The sequence below is a fragment of the Chenopodium quinoa genome, unplaced genomic scaffold (assembly GCF_001683475.1).
Source record: "Chenopodium quinoa cultivar QQ74 unplaced genomic scaffold, ASM168347v1, whole genome shotgun sequence".
Taxonomy (NCBI): domain Eukaryota; kingdom Viridiplantae; phylum Streptophyta; class Magnoliopsida; order Caryophyllales; family Amaranthaceae; genus Chenopodium; species Chenopodium quinoa.
The window spans coordinates 2,733,785-2,750,152 of NW_018744092.1; the positions used below are offsets into that span (position 1 = coordinate 2,733,785).

The 16,368-nt window shown below is 36.0% G+C and overlaps 1 protein-coding gene across 1 annotated transcript; it reads right to left on the minus strand.

Annotated features, from left to right (window-relative positions):
• Positions 1 to 1,044: 1,044 nt before the first annotated feature.
• LOC110691849 (nuclear pore complex protein NUP133-like) lies at positions 1,045 to 15,834 on the minus strand. The gene is made up of 8 exons (XM_021868812.1): positions 15,489 to 15,834; positions 13,625 to 13,743; positions 11,666 to 13,492; positions 9,232 to 9,953; positions 7,524 to 7,673; positions 5,090 to 5,426; positions 2,956 to 3,023; positions 1,045 to 1,988 (listed from the first exon to the last, which is right to left on the minus strand). Exons 1-8 carry the CDS (start codon positions 15,689 to 15,691, stop codon positions 1,440 to 1,442), a joined length of 3,975 nt encoding a protein of 1,324 aa, XP_021724504.1. The 5' UTR covers positions 15,692 to 15,834; the 3' UTR covers positions 1,045 to 1,439.
• Between the last annotated feature and the right edge of the window lie 534 nt (positions 15,835 to 16,368).

The following is a 16,368-nucleotide window of genomic DNA, read 5'->3' on the forward strand; positions in this document are numbered from 1 at the left end:
GTTTCTATAGTGTTAAAAAACAATTTTGGTTTTATGGTGTTAAAAATCAAAATTTCTCTAACAATATAGGATTTCTCTCGAAAAAATAAACAATTTATGATCTAATTTTGCCAAATTTTATAAAATGAATTCCAAGGCTGCCCAAAAATGAATATTAAATATGCAAATGTCATTACCACAAAATTAAAATTTTAAAAGCAGGCACAATTTCCAAAATTCAAAAAAATAAATTAGGGATATAAAGATGCAAAAATATCACCTTTGATTGAAGAGGCAATTCCGATCTGTTTTCCGATCAAATGAATAAGTATAACGTTGTAAGGTGAGCGCCATTGCTGTCATTTATCATTTTAATAAACAAATCACATTGAATCCATTTTCACTTAACCTAATTTTAATGAAATAAATAAATTGGAAAAAAAATCCAGACCATTTAGGCTGCGAGTTCAACAAATACACATTCGTTCAGTTTTCTTTCTCTTGTTACTTTCGCCTGAAAGAGGGTTTTTGTAAGAGATGACAAAGTTGAATCCCAATTTAAAGTTTAAGAATATGACTATGAACTCCGTAATATGAACCCGAACCCGACTTGAAAATTCAAAACTAAGGTCTTAAGGGGCAATTCAATAGATATCTATATAGTCCAATGCACTAACTTAACTTTTCTTCCTATATGGAGTAATCACAATTCAACTACCTTTTTTTATCAAAAAAATATATATATTATAAAAAAATTAATCTCATTCCAATTATCAAGATTTGTAAAACATTGTATTCCCTCTTTCACTTAATTACAAGCTTATTTCTTAAAAAAAACACGAGAATTAAGAAGGATGAGAATAGTTGAGGAATATCACATGGAAAAGATAAAAGTAGTAAATATTTTATGGAAATAATAAAAGTAGAGAATATTGTATGAGAATGATAAAAAGTAAGTACTCACTAATACATTTGAAAACTTCATATATTCAACAGTTCAACCGATTTCATGGAAATCATACACTCCAATATGAATGGATTATGCAAAAAACACCATAACACAGCTTGGCAAAAGGAAAAATGCAGAACTTTATTAAGTCAATCACTATCGAACTATCAACCAAACCATTCTTGCATTCAGCCGCTACCCACCAAACCAGGTGTCTCTAAAGGCTGAATCAGTACAGTATGCATCTGGATCATTTTTAGGGAATAACTAATGTTTGCTCCATAAACATAATTTCAACACATTCTAAATTTGTTGTCGATAGATTCTAGCAAAATTGTACATCCGTAACTCCATAAGACCTTTCAAAAATCTGGTCTAGAGAGTTTTCATATGTACAGTAAAAGCTATGTTAAATCGAATATTCTTTCGCTAATCTTTTAGAAGGGATGTTAACCCTCAGTTACAGCATACTAAATTATTCCCTTACATCATCACAATCATCCAACTGCTGCTACTCCATGGGGATTGGCCCATCGGCCCTGCTAGTATCTACTTGAGCACTTCCTGACATCAGAGCAGTTAGCATTAGCTTGCCAGCATCTGAGAAGTCTTTATGCTGCATCAAGATTGCTTCAACGGAACAGCTAGAATCTTTCAAACTTGACAGCTCACTGCTCTCTTGCCTCAATGGCAACACTTCATCAAAACTTCCTTCGTAAATGTCTGATTCCGGTCCATAACACCTCCTTGCTGCCAGGAAAAGCATAGTCTTCTGCAGAACCCGCATTGTGTCCTCATCACTCCATCCTTCCGTGATGGAAAATTGATAGAGCTTTTCCCAGTCATCCTGATCAACTGCACTTTTCCAGCAATCTACTAGAAGTGATTTATTGGATTTTCGGAAGGAAGAACTAGTCCAGGCAAACACATCAAAAGCCCTTAACAACAGCTCTGGTGTTTGACCTTTGAGGCACAGTTTGATAAGATCCCAAGGAGGGAGGAGTCGTTGTCCAATTTTCTGCTTCTCTATGTCATCAGGATATAGTTCCAAGATATCTTCCTGCCATAGGCAATCTTAACTAATTAAAGGATGAAGCACAAGCACAAAGTAGAAAGATAAGATGTCCCAGATCTAACTATGCGTGAAAAAAACTTTATTCAGTTCCTTAGTTTTTGGAAGGATAGGAAGATGACAGGAAGTTATCAAGCAGCCAATAACTAACAAGGATAGGGAGATGATACTATGACAGACTTGACAGCGATGCAAATAGCAGGTTTCAGCATATAGATGACAATGATGAAACATCAAAGTATGGTGACAAGGAAGATTACTAAATCACGAGTTTGGTATCAACCCGCTCAGTACATACCTCAATTTTTGGTAAGGATATGAATTTGATTAAAGAACACTTGAGAATGAACCAAATTTTGCACAATAAAAAAGCGACCTCCACTTAAATCAAAGGGCATTTAAAACTTGCGAAGAGATTAAATAATCGATAAATTAAAAAGAAGAGAATCCCATTTGACGGGTATGTCATTAGCACATCATATTAAATGGCTACAGGTTAGGAAAAAAGTTGTAATTATAGGCTTTAAATGAAACTCACTCTATTCTACAATAACTAACCTTATTGTTCCATAATCCATACTGTCTGTCATCAATGCACTATGATATGTTTGTTGAAAGCACCAATTCACAATGGAGTATTTTTTATCAATGCCATAACTAACAACTCTAAAAAATGTGTCTAATCTTAGACGATAGTTAATATGGAATGGAAGGAATATACCTGTTTGAGAGTTTTACGTTGTGAAATTAAGATTAGAACTAATCATGTCCTACATTTTGAAACACGATAGAAACAGCTTTCACAAGGATATGGTCAACCAAGAGTCACACATTGAATTTAGTTCACGTTCAATAGAATTAGAAACATAAAAGCATTGGGCTCATCAAGCCTTACAAAACAAGCACCAACATTTTATCAGAAATGTCCAAGTAAACATGTTCTATCTAAAGATACCTGTGACTTCAAGATCTTCAGGTCCGCATCAATACGTTCTATTTCTGCTTCATAGACTGCATCTTTGCCTGCCAAATTGTAAATGTTAAGTCTTACATTAGAGGGTTTGTACAGGACACTTGATTCAGTAGTAGCAGTAAAAATTCTGAACAGACCCTATCACAGCAAATTGCGCTGTAAAAAGGGCCCAATATGATTCTTGTATTTCTATCTTGCCAAATGCACCACAGTATGACCTTTAATAATTGCACCATGACTTCAACTTGGCGCCTACAAAACCCCCAAGAGTATCTATAACATTTCCAAAAGACAGACCAAGACTCCCACAAACAACTTCCTCCAAAATTATTGTCCCATCAATCCATGAAGACTTAATGCTTACACAACAAAGTGAACAAAGTTCCATCAAGAGAAACAATGGAGGAAAAACTAATTCACTGACCATTTCTTATCCTAAATTCACCCAACAGAGTAAAAGACAGAATTTCCTAAGAGATAAAAGCATTGCACCCACCTCCAAACAACCCATAATTTCTCTTGATACCCAATGTTAATAGGACTGAGGACAGTTTCTAATAAGAAAGACATTCCAAGACACCAACCCTTGAACCCTTAAAATATATGCCCAAGAGAAGAGAATTTTGGGTAGGACAAAGTAAATATTAGAAGAGCAACCTTTCTGTCTAGCACATCTAATGCTCACCATATGACCAGACCACCCCCACCATGCACCATATCAAGAAAGGCCCAACTCAGCCTCTCAAAACACAACCATGCTCATTACATTCCAACAAAACTTATCTAAAACCTCAAGAAACACATCCAAGATCTGTGTTCCCCCACAAAAACACAATAGAAGAGCAACACCCTTAAACTTATCAACCAGCAGTTTCATGACAATCTCAAAAGCTCAAGCAAAAAAAATGTTGAATAATCCCCAACCTTAATAGATTGATGCTTGAAAACAAGAGATATGTAGCTGGAGTTTATGCTTTCACAATAACCTCAAAAAAATGGAACTTCACTAGCAGAGCCAAGTGCCTACTAATCCCATCAAGAGTTCAGCCCACGTTCCCTACTTTTTCAATGGCCTCCCTAAACTTGCATCCATCTGTGAAAGAATTAAGTTTTTGACAAAACCTTCAATGCTAGTCCCTACCATGTCTTCTATAGAAGTCTAATAGGATCGCATTTTTCTCTTTGTCTGAATTTTTAATGCAAACCATCCGCACTCCATTCATTAATTCATAAATGAGCCTAGAACTAGTATTATCTTTGATCACCCATTAAACTTCATATTCTGATACTATTTTCATTTCTTCAAAATCCTCAAGCTTGTATGTAAGATTCACATCTCTACAAATCACACCTAATTTTTATTCTTTACTCCAACTCTCCTATCAAGCTATCTTCCTTTACCTCCAGGTTCACTTCTGACCCGAAATTGGAGGGTCACAAATTTAGTGTTGAGATCTGTGTCATGGATGTTGACATGGATAGGACCAGAAATCGAACAATCCAGGTAGCTTAGTCCATGACATGCATAAAAAGAAAATGAATTACAGCACAGGTATTTGTGAGTGCAGTCCATTATTCAGATAAAGTGCCAAAGTTCTGTCAGTCAAGTGTATCACAGGTTTAATGGCTTGATATTGATCACAATCTCTACCTTTAATTGAAGCAAGACCATACTACTCAATAAATAAAGGCTAAAACACCTATGTCAATCAAAAATTACAATACATTGATAAAAAGTATCTCAAGAATGATCTACTTTGTGCAGAACTAGATAGCAAGCCTGTAGTCAAATGTAGGCCTCATGAAGACACAAGATAAGGAATACGGCAAAGACTACGAGCTTAACAGCTGTTTTTCCCATCCCTTCCTCTCCTCCAATCCTCCCGATATAACTCCCCCTTCATACACTCATATAAGGATAAAGTTGTTGATATAAAACCACTTCAATTTCAAAATTGCAAATTCTGAATCTTCCCAGAGCACAGATGGAAGTACAGCACATAGAATCAGTTTAAACAGTTTTAATAGATAATAAGCAATTGAAAGGAGCAGTGCACTTAAAATTTTAATAAAAATAAGAGCAAAGTGTTGCACAATGAAAGGCAGTGAGTCAAACCTGCAATTGCAGCTATCTTTGATAAATGCAAGAGACGCTTCCTTTCGGACAATGTTAAGTCTGTTTTTCTAGAATCTAGTTCTGTCTCCTTTTCAGAAGCTGAAAACAATCTTTCATCTCCAGAGAGTGCCAAACCATGAAGAGTTTTCGAAGCACCAGAATATTGATGAAGAAAAATTTCATGAAGCCACAGAAGATCCGGGTGATCCTTCAAAAAAATTACAAGTTCCTGAGTAAACTCTTCCCCTAGCCTCAGAAGTTTTGGAAATTGTCCATTCTCATACAATTGCTCAAAAACAAAATAACTAAACCCTCCTCTGGGTCCCATGCTTTCATGCTGCACAGCAAAAAACAATATCAAGGTGTAAGGCATCTGACACAAACACTAGATGCAACAGATTGAAGATGAAAATTGTTTAACAAGATAAAAGTTTTTGTTCAGGGCCATATATATTCAAACACTAAATATCTGTTTAATAGCAATTCAGTCCCCATAAAGCAACATCACAGCAGTTGTAATTCCAAACTTCAGAGAGTTGGTGGAGTAGCAAACAGATAAATCAACATCAAAATGCACAAGGCAGATGTTCAGCAAATTGGAAGGTGAGGCTGCTCTACATACAATCACTTGTTTAAAGTAAACAAACAGCCTATAAATGAAATATTGATTGTCAAAAGAACGCAGAACACATGAAGACTCTCATCAGATGTCTTGGTATTCCAGAAAAGATTTGGGATTAATAAACACATTCCTTTAATCTTTACTATGATGCTCAGACTCAAGCTGATGTTGGACTAGGGTATGGATTCAACTCCTAGAGTCCAAAGTGGAAAATTTTAACTTGTAGAGACAATAACCACTTAATAATGCCCAATTTTAATAGATGAGGTTATGGACACAAGGGCATGGATATTCTTATGATTTAAACTTTTTATTGACACTTCTGTGCATAGAACCATGGTTCTGTTATTCTCTTTTCCTCTCGGTATATAATTATTCTTCTTCTCAGACTCTGTGTTTTCTATCTCAAGATATTACTAAGATATAAGATGAAGAAATAAATATATATAAAAAAAAAAAAAAAGTCCCCTTAAAAAATTCTCTTTTGCTATTCTTTTGCACTCACCCACTATTTCTATTAGACCTCTCTCTTCTGCCTTTGGATTTCCTCGATTAGTAGCAGTCTATCATATTAAAATGAAAAAGGAGCATAAGCACAATACACTGAAAGAATTTTGATGGCAAAAGTCAAGTCCCGCAATAAAATGCACCCAGAGAGAGAAAAACAGCATTGACTTCCACGTGTACAAGACACAACTCAATGACTACTTTCTCTCTGCAAGCCAATGACCACCCCTGGAAACAGGTTGGTGACGACAGCAACACAGCAATGATCGCCTCTCTTATAAAACCCAATGCTTTAATTTTTATTCTCTTTACTTGTAAATTAATGCATAAACTTGAAGATCCATAAGATCAAGTTCATGCAACTTTCCAAATGAACTTCAATCATATTCATCTTCTTTGAGTCATCAAAAGACAGATCAGAGGCTGTAATTATGATTTATATAAAGATTTGGTTTCTAGTTTAGTGAGAATAGGAAAATCCTCTTGTCTTTTGCCAGGTCAGATACGTTCTTCGGACATAACAAGTCCTGTTGTGCATACACAAGTGAAGCAGCGAGAAAAGATCCAGGCATCATTGCATGTAATTTAATGCTATGATCCTTCCAAGAACATAAGTTTGTGCCAAAGTTTGGACTTCCAACAGCATTCTGGTCAAGTTTCAAATTTTCATCCTCACATCTTTGAAGGCAAAAGAGTTCTTCTTTAGGTTGGTCAAACACTTGTAATTTCAACAAAATTTTACAGACTGCAACATCCTTTTGAGCACATAGAAAGTTTGAAATGCTAGATGTACTTCAGAAAGATTGATTGTCCACTAGGCTAGTAAACAAGTAACAAAATGCTGTAAATCTGTAATGATTGACCAACAAAATGTTGAGGAATAGAATGAAAATTATGCAGTTAGAAACTCTACAAGAAAGATAAACATACTGGGAGAGTCAATACATAGAGTAGCGTGCAAGGGTAATCGAGCCACAATAATTCTCTAGATTTAAAGTTACAATTTGAATGACATAATTACATTTTTTTTTTAAATAAAAGTAAGAAAAAATTAAAAATGAATAAATAAAGTAGCAAGAATTTCCTTTGAATTAAATATAAATAAATTAACGAAAGAAAAAGAGCATCCCACTCAGCTACTTCTAACAAAGCATAATCATGGTGAAATTTTGCCATAGATACCTTCTAGATCAGGAAAATGTTTAGCAATGGATATATTAAGAAGCAAAAGGAAGTACTGCAAAAGATGCAAAGATTCGGCAATTTAACACAAAATTTTCCACTGTAACAGAATAAAGACCATACCATAAGCTCTTTAAGAAGATTGGAATCATTGAGGTCACAGCAAATGTTCCAAAGAGTCCGATAGGCTTCATGCCGCCTTGCAACAGACAACAAATTTGATGACAATTCTTTAAGAACAACTTCTTTCTGTTCTTTCTCATCAGCTGAATCCTACAAAATTACAAAGTTATACAATATTAAATCTGCAGTCTTGACACTAACAATTTCCAAAAGAGGAGGGGTGTGTGTGGGGGTGGGGGGTGGGGGGGTGGGAGAACCAACCAACCATGCCTATCTGGGCCAAAAAATTTATAAAACAGAGACTTCATCACAACCTATCTTCACTTCAGTCAACTTCTACGGAACCCTTTACAACAAGCATTTACTGAAACAAACTATGATACCAAAGTTCTCAAGCATACACCATAGTCACAACATAAGAAGAGTGCTTTCATCAGAGGCTTTATGCTAAAAGGCTTATACCCAAGTTAATGGTGAGTCAACAAGAATATGCAAATTTAAGCTATACCTAAACTTCACTTATATTTTCTTCTCTTCTAACACACAAGAACTGGCTCAATTGGGAAGAAAGTGGAGATTTGACAACAAAAATAAACAAATCTCCTTGCCTTATCAATTTCTATAGTATAGTCCCACATGAATGTCCCATTTCACCTTTATCTATTCATATCTTTTACATTTATAATCAACCAAACCTTACTATCTCTCTCTTTTTATTCACTTTAAATCAACAAAAACCACTATCTTATTTTTATATTAACCTTTGATCAACCAAACTCCCATAATCTTATTTTTTTTCTTTTCACTTTCCTAAAAATGGTGTGCAAAATGTGAATGTGACTCTATGTAGGGATGAAGGGAGTATCAAATTTGAGCAAAATTGCCAACTTGAGCTATTCCAAAATATCTGACATTTAGGCATTTTAGGGGACATCTTCAAAAAGTGGACCAAGCATATCAATAGTGGAGTTGCCAACTCAAGTTTCACATGTTTTTTTGGTAATCTAATCACTCTATCACCCACTCATTGTATAATTTGAATCAATCAAAGAAGGTCCCCTCTAGAGATTCTACCATCATAATGACTAATTCAAATAAGATCGCAGCGGAATATTTTTATAGAACGTCCAAACCAAGAACTTTATACTTATTTATATTCCTAAACATTTATCATATGTACTATCTTGTACCCAACCTCTCGAAATAATAGAAAATCACCATCTTGGTATATAATGTTTCAAATTAATGATGAATAAAGGTGTAGTAGCACAATTAAGGTATAGGAACAATAATTGGGACAAAAAAAGAGACAGAGGATCACTTTGAGACAGGAGAATTAGGGATGCAATGTGAGCGAGCATAATAAAATAGAACAAGTCATAATGGAAGAGAAACGTCTAAGCATATTGGGCTACCAAAAGAAACCACCATCCAAATCTACTGATTCACAATCCTTTTTAAGAAGAAAGCCAAGAAAAGATGGAGTACACATCTTTTGCTGGTCATTTGTAGAATTGTAGTCTTCTTAGACATTTTTTAGTAAAAGAGACAGAGGTACTCCATAACTTATCCATTTTCTGATTTATAAAAATATTCGTTAACACAAATGATAAATATAATTCTGAGAAGAAACAAGTGGAACTAGGCATATAATAAAGCTAAGTCTTGCAATAATATTCACTAGATATTTAATGAACAGAGAACAAACCTGGAATCTAGCATTCACAAAGACCTTAATCTGCTGATAGAGAGAGTCAAGAAGAGCATCCCTTTTTCTCCAGTACTCATCTGAAAGGCCTTTATGCTCTTCCCCACGCTCAATTTTCGCAGTGATGGCACCAACGTATGCCTCTAATACTACATCAGCTAGCACCTCCAGATGAGAACATATATCTGACTTAGAAGACAAATCAATTCCAGATGAATCATCCAAAATTTTAATCATAAAAGAAGCAACACTCCAGAGCCCATCACGAACAACAGGCTGGCTATACCAAGGCATCAAGCCTTCAGGAGGTGGATACCACATATGATGCTCATTTCTATAGTGCACAGCACTGCGGAGTAAAGTCACACATGCTTTTGACAGTTCACAAACTCGCTGGACCTGAGCCTTAAATGGCTGGCCGACATTTATAATGTGATCCAAGTGCCTGTCCAAGCAATAAAATACTTCTTCCAGATTAGAAATCTTACTGTAGAACACTTCAGCATTATCCCTATCCATCAAAAGAACTGTGTTTCTGCGGGCTCTCTCACCAACTATCTGAATCAAATCCCATAAAGAACCTGAAACTTCCCCGTTGGCACTTGAATGCTGGGAGCTGACTCCAACTGAACGGCTCTGACTGATCATGTTTTGCAGTTCCCTTAGCTGTATCATACCAGCCAGCTTTTCACCATCTTCCAATATAATTTGGAGAGCATATCCTAGAAAACAGAATTACGCCAGATTAATGATGCAATTGTCAGTTGAGAAGACAGAGACCATGCAGAGTTGGCACTTTGATACCCAAAGAAGAGGAGAGGAAAGGAAAAAACAAGTAATTCACATATTAATAAACCCCAAACACAGAAGAGATGCGACAAAACAGAGAAAAAAGACCAAGGCACAGCAGTAGTTTTCAATCACCTAAGAGATATTTTTGAACACATACATTATCATTTTTATAAAAATTGAAATCTAGCTTTTCATCCAAGTATAGGTTCTAGAACTTAATCTCTAATTTGCCTAGTTGTATGAAATATAACCATGGCCCATGGGTTGTCACTTTAGCATATTTTACGAAGTATCTAATCACCAAAAGCAACAATACAAAAGAAGAGAGTGATAAGGAATTGCTGACATTGTAAAGCATTAGGTTAGTTCAAAACTTAAGTACACATACCATTGATCTCTATGATATTTTACTAATGGCAGTCCTTTTTAGATGATAACTTATAACAGTCATAAAATGAAAATGAATTCCACAAAACCAACCTCAAAACATGTGCGTTCTGATTTATCTTACATACTCAAAAAAAATTCTATCAATCCAAAAACATTTACAACCTACAATAATTGCAAGTTGATTTACCATGTTGCCATTACTTAAATTCCCTGATTTCTTCACATCCCCTAATTACATTATCCAGAGGCCAGCAGAGTCAACAAGGAATAGAGTGCCTTCCAGGCTTTAAGTTAAGGCTAGTGATTCTTGTGAATCTTGTCTGAATTTTATTCCATCAAGACAACTCTGCTAGGGATGACAGGTGAACCAAGGAGCTCTTTAGTCAAACAAAGAAAGCAAGGAAGACATGCAAGAATTCAATCAACTACTTCATTTTCATCCACCAACGATAAAAATGGAGAGTAATTCTATCCCACTAACACTACAATAAAACAAATATTACAGCATATCACTATATAAGGAGTCCATCTGCAAATGGAAATTCAAGATTATTTAAGCAGTCAGATAAAGAACAGAAATAATTGGATAAGAATTCTTTCGAGCTTAAGAGTAGGAACCAAGGGCCACAAATCTCAGTAGAATATGCAACAACTTAATTGGTTTTTTGACTAATAGGAAGTACAAAACAAACCATTGATACAGGCTATAGTAACTTCATGCAATTATGCTTCATCTCCCAATACTTAGGGATAGGATGACCAAAACGCCAGGCATATTCAAACCAAAAATGCATATAGTAATTTCAGATCCAGTGAGTGGAATATTGGAAAAAAAAATGTATAATATTGTCGGTTTTCCAAATTTCCTTTATAACTTAAAAAAAGAAGAGAAAACCTCCATGGTCAAAGTGAAAGAATCCACCATTACTTGTGAGTGGATCTCTGTGAAATGCCTAAAAGTTAATGACGGAAAACTATGTGTTCCTTCCTCAAAATTTTATGGCCCACAAACAAGATGTTTTTAGCCAAGGACTTCATAATATTTAAACTTTCCACATACACAATCTCAGTCTTGCTCTTAACCAGTTAGGAAGAAAGAAAAATTATAGGGGCCATGCAACTCTGGAATCCAATCAAAAGGAGACACAGATGATGAATAACTTCCCTTCCTTACTCATGAACTAGAATAATATATAGACAAACAAGAAGAAAGAAAACAACAATGTATGTATGTCATAAGAAATGTACTTACTTTGTTTCACACATAACTCTTCATGACACTTGGATATAGCCAGAAACTGAAGAAAATTTTCATGTTTTTGTTGCTTCTCTATTAGTTGGTTCGATACAACAGCCAAAGAAACAATTTCGGCACCTCTGGTAGTTGTCCAATGCTTAGCCAGGGAATCAACAATCGATTTGCTTGCACGAACAAACGCATTAGTTTCTCCATCCCTTTCAAATGCCCTAGAATTCTTCAGTTTTTCAAGAGACCCATCAACCTGGCCTGACAAGAGATAATCATGAAACAGACGATTGAGTAAAGCCTCTGCTTCTTCATCTTGAGCATTCCTGCCAACAACCTTTGTAAAACCAGCCTTCTGCATGCCACCAATATCTCGAGCATCTACACCAGCTTTTGTAGGAGAAACACTAGCTGAAAACAGAAGTTTTTTATTTTCTTCTGCACCAGACTTTTCATTTGAGCTTCCTTTGCGTGACAAGCTTCGCTCTGGAGGTTCAACTCCACCAGACAAAACCGCCTTCTCCGGTATTGCCCAGACACCAGCTTTCTCAGTCAGTACAACCCAGGCACCCTCTTCTGTATCATCAGTAGAAGGGAAAATTGAAGCATCAATAACTTTTCCAGCATCATACGGCAGATCAAATTGGTAAAGCATGGTTGAGTTTCTCCAAAAGTAGGAGACAGTTGCGGTTCCATCTCCAGAGAGTATGACAGCAGATCCTGAAGGCTTTCCCCCAACTCTCAATCTCATTGAAAATAAGAATTCCTCTTCTTCCACTCTTGCTTTGGGAATAATAACCTGTACAGGAGACTTCTTCTCTAACACCTTTACATTTGTAAAGTTATTTAATGCTTCATCTAAACCAGATTTATATTGCATAGTCAAAAGAGAATATTGTGTGTAGCTTGAACTGCTTAAACGATCCTTACAGAATATAGCAACAAGAATGGTTATTTCTTTACCACGTTCATCTACCTGAATATCCAAAGGCCATATTCTCTTCTGACCAGCCAAGTCCTTAATTCCTAGATCAGTATCAGTGCCGATGATTTCATGGGACCAGACTTTCAACAAAGTTGGATTAGGTGACAGTTGAATGCTGAAACATTGTATTTCATGATCAGTCAACAAGAAAAACTGTCTAGAAGCTTCTCCAGTCAGGAGGGATGGAAATCGCCATAAAAGAGATCTAGGATACCCCTTGCTCCCTGACGGTTGACTATAGCCACTAACAGAAGTTGACAAGATATTACTAACATTCTGACGCAGAATTCCAGCAGGTCTGCAGATAAACTGCCAGAGTTCACCATTGGAGCTAGTGGCAAGTGCAACACAAGCATGGTGATAGGAAGGGATGGCAGAGGCGATAAAGGAGGTAAAAGAATTAGAATTAGCTGAAAGGCGTTCTAGCCTATTGTCTGATTGCAGTCGACTTGGAGGACTCTTAACATTTTCCATTGAAGAAATGATCCCTAGCTCTTCAGAAGAAGCAAGGCTGATTCCAGAAGTAGCCCTGTCATTTGAATATATATCAGGCCAATATACAATAGCTCGACTTCTTTGATTGCATAAAACAACTCCAGCTGAGTTCAACTGCTTTACTATACTGCTACTCTGATGAACATTGTCCCAATTTATGATACAAAGCAACCAAGTATCACCAAGGTATGCATTTCTACTGCTAATTTCAGAAATATCTGCAGGAAGATCAAGAACCACACATTTCTTCGAAGCAGCAGGTGATAGGTAACTCCATATAAAAAGTTTACTTCCACAAATCATCCATGACAAACCAGTTTCCTTGTCCATCCCACCAGCAATGCACGCTTCACCTGCCACAACAATTCCAACAGTGTCCCGTTCAGGAAAAAAAAACAGGGTTCAATTTCCCAACAGGTAGCCAGAAAAAGGTCAAGGTTGTTGTATAGAAAAATGAAAATAATAATAATAATAGTAACTTTAACCTGGGACAGTCTTCCGCAGAAAAGTAGCTTGTTCATCATGAACAGCTTGTGGAAAGTCTCCAACATACACAGGTTCTGATGGTTCTCTATTGTCTTCACTTTTCTTTGCTGGGGGGATTCTGGCCAAAAAAAAAGACACATAACATTAATTCAGTGGAATAGCAAATAAGAACTTGCAACACTACCTCTGTCTCCTAACTTCAAACAGGCAATGAAAATGGCAGATTAATACAACGGCAGAGAATTTTTACTGCCTTTTTTTTTTTAGATGCATCACTTTAGGAATCACGGACTCCTAGACAATTTTCGGAGATGAGAGAGATTGAGAGAAAGGAAAGGGGGGACTCATGTGATAGGAGAGAAATAGAGAGAAGTTATTAACTAAAAAGAAAAGTGATGCATCTAAAAAAACGGAGGAGGTAGATAAGAGATGATGATGAAGAAGGATTGAATTCAAAAAGCCTCAACATACGAGCCATTAAACAAATAAGTTTCCCTTCTATAAGCTAAATGATTATTCTACATTTAGTAAAGCGTATTATCTAAAGTGAGTCCAGCTATAATAACTGCTTCAAGATACAAGCCCCTTCATTAGACCTGCTTCCATGACATCAATTATTGTTTTTTTTTTTTTAGCAAGTGGTCACTTCTTCACTAGAATTTCTAAAGATGCACAACTCTACGCAGTTAGCAAGCCACAAAGATAATCAACCCAAAGTCCCAAACGGATCCCTATTTCAAGGATCAAAAGGATTACTAGGGTTAGAAAAAGAGAGGCTGAAATTATTGCTTGTTTGCTGCTAAGGAACAGAATATGCTTTTCAAAGGTAAGCACCTATACCAACTTTTGTGATGCACAGGTATTGAGAGTTGAATTTTAAGTATCATTACTCTTGTGTCTATCTCGTAAATGCTGTCCCTAATCCCAATATTTAAATTGAAAATTTTCAACATGTGACTCTCAAGTCCAATTCTGAATCCGAGCATCATACCTAAAAGTCATCAGGGATTCTCAATCATACAGCTTATTTCAAACAGGATACAATTCAGCATGAACAGAAGAATACTCCCAAAACAAATGCAAAGATTTAAAATATAATAGGAGAGAAATTATCAGACAATATTACTAACTCTGATCTTTGTTCAGAATCCAGTCACCATTGAGTACATGTGTTTGCACAATACATTCTACGATTGTTAACAGCACAATAGGAAGCAAAAGGCTTCCAACATAGATAGGGTGCATTAAATATAATCCAAGATAAAAGAAAATGCAAACTGTATGAGATGTGAAATTCAACATCCACAATTTCCTATGGTGACCGGATTGTCAACCGATTGCATCGCCTTTCTCTAATGTGCAGCTTAAGTAACAGCGTAAAAAAGTTTGAAAGTTGAACGATTCATGACATGCCGAGTTGCAAACTAATTCAGCATATCTACAACCAAAACATAACGCACTTGTCTCATACGGAATTTCTATCAAGACCCCAATCCCATTGCACCCCATTCCCCAAACACATAGTTCAACTTTTCCAAATTGTAATATACTAATAAGCCCATGCTCATTTCCAAAGCATCAATATACTATTTTGCTCTATCGCGCCCAAACGAAACGCAATGCCCTTAACCAATTCCAACATGAATCGTCTATAAGCACCAGTTACTAGACATTATAACACCAACTATAGTAATCTACTGTCATTACCTATACCATAACATTTCCATTACCATAACCAACAAAACAACCAAAAGCACACTTATTTGCGAGTTAAAAATCTACCAATTTTCCAATAATCAAACCAGATACTAACAATATAACAAAATCTACTAAAAATCAGAAATTAAAGATAATAGAAGGAACCTGGCAAGAACAGAAAGGCGAGAAGCCCAAGGAGCAGGAGTGCCGGTATTGGGGCGATTAGGGATCGAACCGTCGGCAATCGAAGTACGATTCGGAGTAATTGGCGAAGAATCGAAGGAAAGCGGCTTAATCTGGGCGACATTATGATCTTTGGAAGTTCTGTAACTGGATTTCTTCCTGGTAGAAGTAGCAGGGGAGAACATTTTTGGGGAAGGTTGAATTACAGAGAAATTGAGGGGAGTAAAAGGGGTTTATTGGAGGTTTTTAGGGTTTATGTTTTGTGTAATGGAGCGTAATTTCAAAATGGGACTATGGGAGTAAGATTTTTGAATCTTTTGCAATTTTCCGTCAACTTCTGCTTAAGTCCATTACGGAGTATCATAAACCCTGTTTTTTTTTTTTTTTTAAAGAATGGTGCTTAAAGGTGTAGATTAATTTATCAATGTATTGTGAATGCCCATGCAATTTCTTCTTTGTAATTAATGTTTAGTCAATCTCCTTGTCACCCCCTAAAATAGTAGCTCATAATGCAATACCAGTAAGTACACAAACACAAAAAAGTAATAGGCTAATGAGAAAATTCATATATTTCAACTAGAGATACACTGAACCATCTCAATAGGACATAGAGGTCTTTTTGAGTGGTAATGGTGGGGTTAATGTTGTAATTTTGTCTTTAAAATCTCTATTTTCAAGCAAAATCAGAAGTTTTCAATAAAGAAATAAAGAACGTTAACGGAGAATTTTAAAAACTCCAATGGGTTAACCATACGCTTCTTTTCCGAGTAACTATAAGCGCATAGGTGCTATATGTTACTAACATATAGGATGACCTCGTTGAAATTAAGTTAAAGTTTGTCACATGAAAGTGGACCGTCAA